At 43.0% G+C, this 13929-nt stretch overlaps 2 protein-coding genes across 3 annotated transcripts in view; both read right to left on the bottom strand.

The window, feature by feature from the left end:
• Positions 1-5406, bottom strand: part of si:ch211-195b15.8 — a 7053-nt gene extending 1647 nt beyond the window's left edge. Inside the window, exons 1-5 of the mRNA XM_035654942.1 lie at positions 5245-5406; positions 4899-4993; positions 3688-3847; positions 3370-3493; positions 1671-2494 (exon numbers count right to left, since the gene is read on the bottom strand). Of these exons, the coding sequence (XP_035510835.1) occupies positions 1671-2494; positions 3370-3493; positions 3688-3847; positions 4899-4991 (1201 nt within the window). The 5' untranslated portion in view covers positions 4992-4993; positions 5245-5406. The remainder of the gene's footprint in view (positions 1-1670; positions 2495-3369; positions 3494-3687; positions 3848-4898; positions 4994-5244) is intronic.
• A 3089-nt stretch (positions 5407-8495) lies between these two features.
• ap2a1 (adaptor related protein complex 2 subunit alpha 1) overlaps positions 8496-13929 on the bottom strand; it is a gene marked incomplete in the record, with an annotated part of 22099 nt that continues 16665 nt past the window's right edge. For both annotated transcript variants that reach the window (XM_035654640.1, XM_035654641.1), the window contains 5 exon segments: positions 8496-10728; positions 11482-11616; positions 11877-11946; positions 12030-12146; positions 12840-12963. In XM_035654640.1, the coding sequence (XP_035510533.1) occupies positions 10651-10728; positions 11482-11616; positions 11877-11946; positions 12030-12146; positions 12840-12963 (524 nt within the window).

Below are 13929 nucleotides of genomic sequence, written 5' to 3'. Positions count from 1 at the left end.
TTTCACACACATTCACTCAGTGAGGGCAAAGTCCATCGAACAGAAACTAACTCATTCATACACATTCACACACCGATGCACACTATTGGGAGCAATTCAGGGTTCAGTATCTTACTCAAGGATACTTCGACATATGGCAGGAGGAGCCGGGGGAAGCTGGGGATCAAACCAACAACATTCCGATTAGTGGACGACCCGCTCTTCCTCTGAGCCACAGCTGCCCAATATGTACATGTGTATGTTTTCACTCAGTTTAGTTCAGATTAATGTTATGGCCACATTATCCAACTGGTAGGCCACTGTTAGCAGCCTCTGTCCCTTAGCATCTTGTATGAGTTCTCTCAGCACCCCCAAATCCGACATCCAGCAACGCTGTTGTAGTCTCCTGCAAACTTGGAAGGGGAGGATGAAGCGAGGGAGTTGCACCTGAATATCATCTTAATTACTTTGGTATTTTTGTCATAAACAGATATTCAGTGATGATATCTGGGTAATATGTATTTTGATATAGCCAAGTTTCCATTTGATTATGTGATGAGTACAATATACAATAGCTAGGACCCTTCAGGGTCCTGTCATAACTACCTTACACCACTGAGCAGTGACCGGGCCAAATTTAGCCCTGCAGTAAAAATAAATAATTATAACCAAAGCTTACATAATATACAATACACAACTTTTACAAAAGAAAACTCATAAATGTACAGTGGGTAACAATGAAAACACAAACCTCATGTGAATCAAAATAAATGTGACCTCAAATAATGATGAATGATTTGTGTTTCAAATAGGTGGCATTCTAACAGAAAATTAATCTAATATTAAAAAGAAGAACAACAACAGAACTTCCATTCAATCATAAATTAAGCAGACTACTACTGTTCATCATGTATGCCTTTTAGAGCAACACAGAGCATTTCCATATATGAGTATTGACATAAGCTGTAGTAACTCTGTTAGTCCTCATTTACCAATGGTAAAAATGACACCTGAGAGTAGGGGAAAAAAGTGTCACTCCATATGTATTTCTTTTTCCTTTTCATAAATTACTACAAACCACTCACAGTTGAGCAGTTGGGGCCTCTGGGGTTCTGCTGTTACCCACTTTGCCTGCTTGGTGGTCAGGCCTTAGTTATTGTCTAGAAAACTGGATTGATGAGATGGAACATCTTGTTTTTAGCTAGCATCATAGAGCCATTTAAAGATTTTCTTGACCAACTGATTATACCCATACATAGTCTCCACTAAAAACCAGATACCACTGTTGAGAAGTCCTGCTTTAAACTAGAGCCTCATACTAGGAAATAGGCAGTAAGATGAGGTTGAAATGTCATCTTTAATCTTCAAGAAATACAATTCAAACCATTGTGTCAAAGTTCTTTCTCTTCAAATAGCAGAATCTTACAAATGACACAATAAGGTGACCTGTATCAACATGTAATAAATAAGATGCATTTGTGTGGAGGTTTATTGTCAAGTACAATTATATTATATTCAGCTCTGCAATAAATAAATAAATTAACAGAAGACCTCCTGTATGTATGTATGTATGTATGTATGTATGTATGTATGTGTGTATGTGTGTGGTTTGGTTCCTTCTTGACAAACCATGCATCAAAACAAACCAATGCCATCCTGGACATTTAAGTTGTTTCTGTCTCTCCCCCCACCCCACCTATATGGCAATGCAGGCTGTCCCATCCTTACAGGGTGGACAAAAACCCCTCCCAGCAGCACTCTCTCCCCCCAGCCCAGCAGTTTATTGAGGGTGAAGCTGAACGGCGACAGCAGGCTCTGCTCCTTCACCTCGGCCATGCTGCACTTGCTGTGGGAGGGACTTTGTTGGTCGTGGGTGTCCTCTGCTTGCCTGTAGGACCCAGTGTTACTCTTCTCCCTGTTGTGGACAGTCTTGGATGTGAAGGCGACCTTTGCTTGCTTGGTGCTTGCTTGGGAGGGAGGGCAGATTCCCAGAGGGGTCAAAGAGAGGGTGAGGCTTTTGCGTTTCTCCAGTAGAGAAGCAGAGCCTACTGGGAGTTGTAGCTGTGCAGGCTTTGCTGTTGGTTTGACTGGCTCAGAGCCAGTCAAATCTGAGCTGGTTTGACTTGGAGCTGGAATCTCACGTAACATCTGGACTTGCTGATGGTTTTGATTGAGAGTCAAATGCAGATAGCGGAGTTTCCCTGACAGGGAGAGCTGCTGGTTTCGATCTGAATGCGAGTGTCTATGCTGTGTTTTATCTGTGTGGTAGAAATTATCTGTGTGGGCCTGTTTGACCTCTACTGAGCCACTGGTGACACTGTCAGACTGATAATTCATGCTGTGACCGGTGTGAGTGTGGTTAACACTGTCACCGATGAATGGCAGGCGATTGTCCAGCTGCCTGGCGAGGAGGTCGCCACCAGAGGCCTTCTGGCTCAGAGTGCCCTGGAAGTGCTGCAGCTGACCCAGGAAGTTGAAGTTTGGGGAAATGGAGGGCCGGCGGTCTTTCACAAACCTTATAAGGGGACAGACAGTATGTGAATTGTTAGAGCTGTTAGTCTTCCACAGCTCACACACTCTGGTTGATACCAGTCGATTGTACAGTGCAGTCAGACAAGATCAGGACAGTTTTTATCTTCATCAGACAGGCCAATTACAACACAATACAAAATAAAATAAAAAAGAAAGGGAAAGAGACAGGTAACGTACCCGAATAAAGAATGAGCATAATAAGTGGCTTATATGTTAGTATTAATTGCTAAACTGATCATAGATATTTTTGGTTTTGAGTCCAACGGATATTATCAGCCAATATTGGCCAATCGCAGACATATTGGAATCATATTGGTATCGGTGTATATGTTATCTGATTATTTTGAGGGGTATATAATGCAGAAAAAAATTACAGGAAAGGGGAGCAGAGAGAGGGCATGATACGCAGCAAAGGGCCGCAGGTTTTGAACCCTGGGCCGCTGCAGCAAGGACTCAGCCATGGTACCATTCCAGCTCAAAACTTCACTATATTAGCTGCCATATTGGCATTGATGGATGTACTAAACTGCAACTATGGAATAATACTGGCAACTTTATGCTTTTCCAAGAAATTCACTCCTATTCCAGTTTTTCAGTCAATTACATAATATAGAGTTGATTTATATTGGAGGATGCAAGTGAGCAACCAATCGCAGGTAATAACAACCCTGTAGGCAGCCAGTTGAATGAGTGAAAGACCACAGTGTCTCACTCTGAAATATTAGTGGTCACACCACAATGACATTCGTTCGGACTCTACTGTATATATAAACAACAATAAACATGAAAAACAAATAAAAAATGGAACACTGACAACCCTGATAACCACATTGGCAGATATGATGCATTATTGCACACCTGTAGGCCTGGTCCAGGTCCATTCCCAGGCTGTACATGATGTAGGCTACAGCCAGAGCCGGGGAGCGAGAGATTCCTGCTGCACAGTGAACCAACACAGAGGCACCAGAAGACATGGCTGCATCTGAAAACAGACACAATGGCAGTTATTCAAACTGCACAGTAAGAGACAGGCAGCAGTAAACTATCAATCAATATGATCAATATTTGTACAACAAACTAGACTTTTTGCTCTGAAAATGTTTGTTTAGTTTTGTTTAGTTGATGTGTTGTGTTTTTGCAGTGTGACTGTGGGATGGTGAGTCCAGCAGTCCTTACCGATGAAGTGCAGAGCCTGAGGGATCCAGGGCAGCAGGTCATCCCACAGGGAGTCGTCAATGGGGATGCGAAGATATCTGGAGCGGGGCAGAAAGGAGGGCTGTGGGCTGCAGCGGCTCACACTCAGCACGTAGGAAATACCTAGAGAGGCCAGCCCATCCTACACAAACGTATGTACACACACACACACACACACACAGGGATGGAAAGAGTAAAATATTTTAATTCCACTGAGAGGAAACTGTAGTCACATTTCAGTAGGCTCTGACACTATTGGTGGTAGTGCATGTTTGGTAATATTCTACAATGGTAGAAAGTGACTATTAGTAACTACATTCCAATTAGCACATTCATATAAAACATGTGACCAGTGTCTAAAATGTAGATTTAAGGCTGGACTTTTATAAAAAATAACTCTTGTGATATTTGCTGAAACTTTCACTATATCCTGACAATAGTACAGAGACAGATAATCTGTGAATCTGGCTCCTCCTAGTGCTCCTAATGGCAATAGCAAGAATCCACCAGGCCTGAACGAAAACAACCAATCAGAGCTGAGGAAGATAGTTGATTGTTCATTTCCAGGGCATCAAATACCAAGGCTTTATGTACCACAGATTCACGGTGGATTCTCGCAAATACCATTAGGAGCAGTAGGAGGAGCCAGGGTAACAGTAACATATGACAAAAAGTTATTTTCTTTAAAAGTTACTACTGCAGCTTTAACTACCCATTAAACAAATACAACAGTAAAAGGATGCTTGCACATTAATGCATCAGTTATCAATCCAATAGATTCACATTTTACATTGTTTCACATTTGCTTTCTTTCGCACTCCTGTAACCAGGTTTAACTGCGGGTCCACAGTACTACATGACATTTATGCCCTTAAAAGTCGCAGTAAGTTTTAAGCACATAATTAGGTTTAGACATTCTTGGTTATTTTTAGGCACCTAAACCGTTTTGGTTTAAATTTACATTAATTCAGGAAGGTATCTGAGGGGGTGGGTTATGTAGTAAATATCCAGAAGTTATAGCAACTAGGGGCAAATTGGAAAATGGATTTGTCTGGGTTTGAACATTGATATGTTTTAGGTTTATAGACATTTTCATGTGGCAGTGTTGGAGTTTAAAATTGAAAGCAGTATTTTGACATAGTTGAATCTTTACTTTTACATGTGTGAAGGATCACTAGTAGTCCTCAACTTACCTGCGTCACGTCCCTCTCCGCTCCGAGATAGAGCCGCGGCAGGATGACGGACAGCGGAGGCCGCTCGGACTCTCTCTCCCGGGACCAAACCATATCTGCAGCACATGTAACACAGCAGCTGGAGGCAGTGTTTTCTCTAACAGCTTTGATGACGTAAGCCTAAGTTGTCTTGACAATGCCTAAAATGTTGCTTTGTTCTATCTGAGTGCAGAAAACGCTTCTTAATCTCAGCACATATATTCCATCTGAAAAACAACCAGCAAATTGTGAATTGTGTTTTCTTATTTAGAAATCGTATTTATTTTTCTCATGCAAAATGTTAATGCTACTTATTCATATTACTCACTGTGAGTGTCCCTCTTTAAAATCGCGTCCTCTTCTAGTATCAGAAACCAGAGCAGGTCTCAGGTCTGCAGAGTCTGTCCTCCGCTCCTTGCTGAATAAAATCGCTCCTATGCTGCTGCGTCCTCTGTCCTCACTCTGCTGTCTCAAACTGGCTTCTAAACGATGAGCTCATCCTGTTTCCAACAATAGAATCTTGACTGGATGATGTCATCTTCAGCCAATCAGCGCCTTGCCGGACTTCCACACGCGCAGACGCATCTACGCTGTCTGAGCGCGCCTGTCAGCAGCAGGGATGTCAGCATCCAGGCCAGTGTGCAGCAGCACAGTCTGTCCACCAACAGCACTTAATGTTCAAGTGCACATTGTGATAGACAGCTGGAGTCTGCACCACATGCACTGTTCTCTCCAAATGATCCAACAGACGCATTTCACGCGGATTGTGAATAAAATAACACCCTGCTCACCTTTTTCTATCATGAATTGAATTTCATTGAACATTTAGTCAGGTCTGCATATCTAGAGAAATATAAACGTCATACATTTGACAGCAAAGGTGGCCAAGCATTTTTTTGGCAAGCATGCCACCCCTCTAGATCCGCCCCTGTCTGTATTTGCTGCTTTCATGTACGTCATTGCGTTGTTCCTACAGTGTTGTCTGTGTGCTAGGGAAGTGTGTTACTGCCAGTTAAGAAGTAAAATGGATCAGTATCACGTTATACTGCAAAAGTTTATTGTTTTACCATAACCAGATGGTTTTCACTATAAGAACATATTTAGGGCCCGAGCACTGGCCGTGCGAAGGCCCTATTGTAATTGAAGGAATTCTTTTTATTTTTCCTCCCAAACGAATGCATATTTGGAGGTTTTCCTGTGCTCGAAAACTATGAACACAACAAAATGGGCCCTCAGGGGCGATTTTTTCGTGATGTATTTGAACGAACTCCTCTGAGGGAATTTGTCGGATCAACTTCAAAATTGGTCAGTACAGTTAAAAAATATTGCTGATCAAAAGTTGTGCTATTTGTGCATGTAGTTGAAGGGCTTAGACGAGTTTTTTGGGGGCTTTTATTGCCTTTATGATAGTGACAGCTGGAGAGAGACAGGAAAGGATGCTGATACAGAGGGGATGACACGAAGCAAAGGGCCACAGGTCAGAGAAAGCGGCAGCAGGTCAGATTCCGCGATACCCTCGGCCGCGTGCAGCAACGGACTCAGCCCTGGTGACATGGCTCCTGACCCACTGAGCTAACCGGGCACGCGCTCTGGCAGCTTTAAATTTCACGATTACTTCCATACAATACAACTTTAAGTTGCATAACTGGCCATACTGCTGCTGACTTAGCTAGCTGAGCGTGGTTATCCACCACGGCGCCGCCGCTTCGAGCGAAGATACTGCACCTCAGCAAATTGCAGCCACCCACTGCTGCTGCGCATTGAGTGTGATGAATGTGTGTGAATGGCATGTAGTGTAAAGCCCACTCTTGAGCTGGTTGGAAGATTAGAAATGTGCCATTATAAGTACAGTCCCCATTTAGCCTTTCATTTACCATACTTGGAACCACCCCCTTCCAGATCAGATTTGTGTGGGTGCAAAACTCTGCACATTACAACCATTCGCCGCAGTGAAGAATCGATATTCTCAACCCTGTAGGAGACAGAAGGACACAGATTTCTTGATTAGCAGGAGACTTTAATTTTTTATAAATAGATTTAGTGTATATATGTATTTCTTTGAATAGTTGGCTTACCCTGTGCGAATCAGGGCGCTGGCTACTGCAAAAACACTTTTGAAAATTTTAGTCAAGTTACTAGAATGCAAATTACATGTACAATTTTTAAGTATTCTGGTAATCAGTAAATAATAAAAAATGTAATTAAAAACTTGTGGATTACTTTTTTTTTTTTTTTAAGTATATTTTTTGGAAGCCTTTTATTGCCTTTAATTATATTGACCAGGCTGAAGACAGACAGGAAAGGGGGGGCCAGAGATGAGGGGGATGCAGAGCAAAGGGCCGCAGCGCGGATTCAAGAATCCGGCTGGGCCGCCTGCCAGCAAGGACTCAGCCTGGGTTATATACGCATTATACCACGCCAGCTCTTACCCAGCTGCAGCTAACCCGGCGCCCTGGATTACTTCTCAAAGCTGTATCTTTAAGGCCCAGTGGTGTAACATTAAGCAGAATCTATTGTCAGAAATGTCAATATATTGAAAAACGGTATGTTTTGATGTAGTGTAAAATAAGCCTGATACATTAAGAATCGTTTGTGTTTTAGACACCCAAGGTTCACCTTCCAGTCCGCCATGTTCTGACAGTAGGCCAGAAGGGACAAACCAAACACTGCGTCGTAGATCTGGGACGCTTTTTGCACATTTCACAGCACTGTAGTTTCTCCTTTGCACTTGGAAGGGGAGGGTGAAGTGAGGGAGCTGCAATTACACTACTAGATATAAATCCTACAGACTGGATCTTTATATAATAATCTAAACTTTAAAAATTCATTGAACGAACCAGCCCACATTTCCACCAGTTTTGAGTGGAACCATAGTAATCGGATGAATCAACAGAGGGCACTGCACAACAACCTGTAGAATATGACACGCCCACTTTGGTTCCCAAGAAAAACCTGTTATTTTTTGGTTCCAGCTGGGAACCAACTTAATTTTGGTCAAATGCTCAGAACGGTTCGTAACTAGGTGCTCAAACTGGAGCATAGCCGGTTTCCTGTTCCTGCAAAAGGCCCAAGAGAGTGCCTTTCATCAGATTTCACTCTTTTTAAGAAATCCTTTTCCATTTTTTTTTGTTGTTTTCTTGACCATACAGGACAGCACTTGCTGACAAATGGTCATATAATTCAGCAGTAGGCCTAGCACTAACACATTTAACCCAAGTTTTATTCCTCCTACATAAGTGGTTAAGTTGAGGTAAGGTTCATTAGTTTGGTGGCCAGCGTTTATTGGAAAATTTGTTAAAATACGCACTTACTGTTTATGTACATTTCTATACATTTCTATAATTCAATAAAACAAATTCCAGGATGACAGATTATTTCCAGGATATTTGTTCATATTAATTAATTTTGAGGTCTTTCCATGACTGGAAAACGTTTATTTACCTCAGAAGTGTCAGAATTGTTTCCCGTTTCCTTTGATGCTCTCCCAATGTTCACTCCTGTTGAGCACCTACTGAACATACTAGACAAGAAGTTTCTGTCATCATGTTATCACTGTGACACAAGACAGGAGGCGTCACGTTGGATATATGGCATAGTTTTACTTTCACATTTTTTCATTACAGAGTAAATCTTAATTCTAACACAGGTATTGGACAGGTTCTTAACACCGATACATGAGGCTGCATTAGCTAGTGGATACTGCATAGACACACACACAAACTCACATACACACACTCACAGAATGACAAAATGACTACATTTTCCACTACAAAGTTCAATGTCCTGTGATTGCCGTGCAGCCACAGAATGTAATGTGACCATGTATTAGAAATGTCTTTAGGCTTTTTTTTTTTTTCTTTCCTCCTTACAGCCACACTCACATTCACACACATATACAGAGCCCCTTGTAGTTGTAATGGACATCTGGTTGTCTTACATCCTGTCCTCTCCCACGACATCAGTGCTTGTACGTGAGAGGAAGCCTGGGAGGAGTCAGAGAGCTGTGGATCTAAACATTTTCAAGTTGTTGAACATCTGTGTTTTCTCCACATTTACTGTAGTGGTTGTGTGTGAATCACATGTTAGCATTGATCTCTAACATAAATGTTTGGGTGGAGGAGCAGGAATATGAACGTGTACGTGTGTATATCAGATCTAATCTCGCTGTCCAGCCTTTGAACGAGATCATGTGTTGGTGCAAGATTTAATTGCTGCAGCATCATCTGTTCGGATATACACTGCCGGAAAACAAAACTGTTTTATACTTTGATAATTATGGTGCATCTATTTGTGCCCTACTCTGATCATAGCTAAGGCTGTGCACTTCTTCAGAAAGAAAATCAGTAGGAATCTATATAGATACTGGCGCAGCAACCCAAGCCAGTACCATCAACCTCCAGAGCCATGATCACTAACATGTAGGGGCTTCCTGTTGAACAGCTAAGGGAAGCAAGCTGTGGACAGCTCTTCATCGGCGGTGGGAACTTGTTAGTCCTTGTCACCTAAGTGTTCTTGCCTGCTGTTCAGAAATATTTCTCACCTTCTCTTTCCCTAGAAAAGAAGATGCACTTAAAAGACTTACTTGAACGAGCCGCACCAAGGTGAAATGTCTGTTTTATCAGAGGTGTTTTCAAATGTTCCAGTTTCACAAGAGAGAAAGACCGCACTGATGAGAACTATGAGGCTGGCTTGCCATGTATACATCTGATACTGAAGTTCCCCGCCTCCAGTAAAGAGCAGCTCATAGACACTTCCCTAAGCTTTGCACCTGAAATATCTTCCAGGCAGGGGATGAGACTGTTATAACACGACAAGTCTTACCCCTGTATCCGCCGTCTACATAGTGTCCACTCTGTGCCATCCTCCTACTCAGGCTTGGGATAGATAATCACAGGCTTTCTAAACAAGCAAGATGGGAATGTCTCAGAAAGCAATAAAGCAATACACTGGCGCATATTTACATATACATCAATAACAGAAACAAGTGTACTAACTGACAGAAATGAAATGAAGGGCTACTCATTACAGGGAAGAGGAATCAGGTCATCCAGAGATAAAGTAAAGGGGGGATCTCATGCTGGAGGGCCTCAAAGAGGATCCCAACGCCTTATGCGCATTTTCAATGGGAATGATTGATGAAAATGAATGCAGAGATCAGAGTGCTGGACCCTCAGGGCTCACTTCATCAGTGGGTCCCACCAGAACCACAAGGAGGCCTTTTACTGATGTGTGTGTATGTGTGTGTGTGTGTGTGTCTGTGACTGTGTGTGTAGGGAGGGGATGAGTACATTATATTAGATAAACAGCTGCACCCATTTTGCTTCAAGGAATGTTCTACCAATTCAAATGAAATCTCACTCAATCACACACACACACAGTATTAGTACGACACAGCTGTCAGAATGGGACCCCAGCACAACCATGGGAGACACACACACACACACACACACACACGCGCACACACACCAGCTACACAGGTAAACACCAACAAAATCAAGAATGTAGCATCATGTTAATAAACAAGTAGAAGATGAACTGGAATCAGAATGTGGGACAAGAATAATGATAATAATATGGCCGCTGCTGCTAGCAGTGGCTGCTTTTTCCCTTATGTAGGTTACAACTTTTTTTACTCAAAGATTCTTTGTTGGAGGGAGTAGGAGAGGTGCGGCAGGAAGGCTCGAGGGAGAGGTCGCTGGTGGGGATGGTGGGAGTACTGGTAGAGGTCTAAGCTCTAGAACTGTTCGGCCAGCAGCTCACAGAGACGCCTGGACACGGAGTCCTTGCTGCAGCGCAGAGTCAGACGGTACATCTGGAGACAGACACACACACACAGTTAGGAGAGCCATTGTTCATCCCAGCAAAAATAAAGGAAGGGTCTGATTGTGAAATCAGGAAATATGCCCACCCTGAAAGCACAACAGGGTTTTTAAATGGAAATATATTGCTCAGTGCTGATGACCACATGTGAATACTGCAACCTCATTGGCCGACAAATAAGCAAACAAGGAAGTGTCAAAAACTGCAGGTCTTTGGAGCAGCCACTTGAGGCTGGTTGTCGCACTTGCTTATGTTTGGCTATGTTAGCAAAGTTGTCTCTGACTCACTAGTTTTTGATCGTAAGTAATGTAATCATAACAAATGTACAGATGTCTATAATTAACAATAATCCCAAATCATACAAAATGTTCAGCAGAAAGAAACCCCCCGTTCTCTGTTCTTCTTATATAACTCACCTGTTTAAATTATATTAAGGCCTAAGGTTATGCATAATTAAGGACATGGGTGGGTGCCGTCACATGCAGCTGTTTTCAGTAACCAGGTTCCATCAAGTCCGCCTCAGCTTCACCCATGCTCCACCTCTTTGCTCATTTTTGGATTAGCTGGGAGCCGGCGGAGTCAGGACTGCCAAGATGGCTGATCCATGATCTGATGAGACTGGTCTACGTGATTCTTGATTGAATTATTATCTTCAGTATTTATAAGATTAGTGTTACACCGAGCCATAATGCTAATAATGATTTATCTATGCATAACACGTAGCAGTGATGTTGTGGTGCTGTACCTGTGCCTGGGCGTTCGGCTCCAGTCTTAGCAGACAGCCAACCTGCTGGCCCTTGGTCTGGATCACTCCAGCACACACGTAGTTCTCTGGGTTTGGATCGACGTTGTCCAGCAGGGCCGTTCCTAGTCCCAGTAGCTAGACACAAACATACCAAATACAAACATACATACATCACACATTGATCACTGTTTACCACAAACATACATTCAGGTACATTTTATGTACTCCACCAACAAAAATGGGACTGTCGGAGGTTTTAAGTATGTAATTTCATACACTTCCAAAATCAATTTACGTATCTTTATTAGCCTTATTGTAGAGATAAATGTGGTTGATGAGGAGATGAGTGTCGATGGAAAGCACACAATAGAACGAGGTGTTAAATTTTGACGTACCTTAGCCTTAAGTACTTCAGTGTCCATGCTGTGGTTGGCCTTGAATATCTTTTGTGCTTCTTGCTGAGGCCTGAGAACAGTTCACACAGAGACTTCTGCTTTACCAGGTAACATAAATGCACTGACAGAACGCACAGCAGCACACGCACTTACTGGCTAAGCTGTTTCCAGCGCTGGAAGAAGTCACTTGAGGTCATCTCTGTCGGCTGGAAGAATTTGTTGATGGTGACGGGCAGCTTGAGGGTCAGGTTCTGCAGAGCTCCACCATATCTGAACATGAAATCATTTTCCAGGAGTTTTTCTTGACAATACACGACAGCGCTTGGTCACAAATGGTCATATCATTTACCGGTAGGCCTAGAATTGGCTCCTTTTCAATGATTCAGGGTTCATGATGAAGTATCTCAGTCATTAAAGCACTCTATGTTAACTAGCTTTCGTGGCGCGTTGTTATGTCTCTGTTCTCACCACAGTTCAAGTGTTTGTTGCAAGTTAACATTGCTGTGCATGTACTTTACAAGCACAACAACAAATTTCATCAATAATAGGCCGTATGCATGTAGATGTGACCTTTTACAGCATTATTAATGAGCATCTCGGAGGATTCCATTTATGGCTCTGGAAAAAATAGACCAGGAGCTGAAAAGATGGCTGCAAGTGTGTTTCACTTCACATCTGGTGTGAATAGCTAGATTGAATGACATGATGTAAAGAGAGCGTTTTCCGTTCCACGCTTTGTAAACCAGCTTTAAAGTGTCAGTACAGCTTAGCCTACAAAAAGTTGTAGCAAAAAACAACAAACTGTATTTGGGTCATTTTAATTAAATTCCAGGTGTTCGCATGACTGGAAAACTAGTTTCTAAATTTCCAGGATGCGTGTACTGTCAAAAGTACAGAGATCTGACGACTTTGAAAGTAATGTAGTGTGACCAAGGCATTAGGTGTTGGGTTGTACGAGCTTACCTGAACTTAATGTTAAGCAGTGGGGCATCAGAGAAGTCAGTCAGACACTCGATGTTAAGGACTTGTTGGATCTGGGCTCCACCCTCTACCAGCGGTTCCACTGGTTTGGTCTGAACATTGAGCTGTGGCTGGTTGTCAAGGAGCATCAACACATCACACAGACTGACTTCCACGATATTTAAATATAAATGTACTCGTCACCGCCCAACTCAACTGTTCAGATAACAAGGTTTTATCAAGAGTTTCCTATGTTACCTTATACAGTTAAACAAGGACAAGTTGCTCAAGTTGAGCTTTCTAAATTTTCTATACATACATCATGATGATAGAAAAGTGACATTTCTATTTTGAACAATAGCCCAACCGCGGCATGATTTGTGAGGCTGATCAATATTGATATTTGGTAATATGTATCAACAATAACTCATGTGGCAAGGCATCCAGGCCATCAAGGACTACAAACCGACCAAAACCACACCAACCGACGACGCCTCCTTAGCAGATGAGCTCAACAACTTTTATGCTCACTTTGCCAGAGAGAACCAGGAGAACCATCAAGGCTGTGCTCCCTGCAGACCACCAATCCACACTCTTCCCCCACCGATATGTGTGCTGCACTGAGCAGGATTAAAGCACGTAAGGCTGCTGGCCCTGATGGCATCCCTGGGATGTGCTCATGGCCTGTGCTGGACAGCTGACTGAGGTCCTGACCGACATCTTCAACCTGTCACTGGCCCAAGCAGTTGTCCCTAAGGGCTTCAAAACCACATCCATCGTGCCAGTGCCCAAGCACTCAACTGCAGCAAGCCTCAACGACTTCCGACCTGTTGCACTCACCCCTAACATCATAGAGAGGCTGGTCCTGGCTCACCTCAGAACCAGCTTACCACCCACACTGGACCCCCTCCAATTCGCCTACCGCCAGAACAGGAGTACAGAAGACACCATCTCCACAGCGCTACTCTGTGCCCTTTCCCACCTGGACAACAGTAACACGTATGTGAGAATGCTGTTCATCGACTTCAGTTCAGCATTCAACACCATCATGCCCTCCAGTCTGATCACTAAACTCAGCGACCTTGGCATCAAC

The sequence above is a fragment of the Morone saxatilis genome, unplaced genomic scaffold, assembly GCF_004916995.1.
Source record: "Morone saxatilis isolate NCDOM2014 unplaced genomic scaffold, NCSU_SB_2.0 Contig14, whole genome shotgun sequence".
Taxonomy (NCBI): Eukaryota; Metazoa; Chordata; class Actinopteri; family Moronidae; genus Morone; species Morone saxatilis.
Note: the sequence above shows the minus strand (reverse complement) of the source record. Positions and strands in the feature narration are given on the sequence as shown.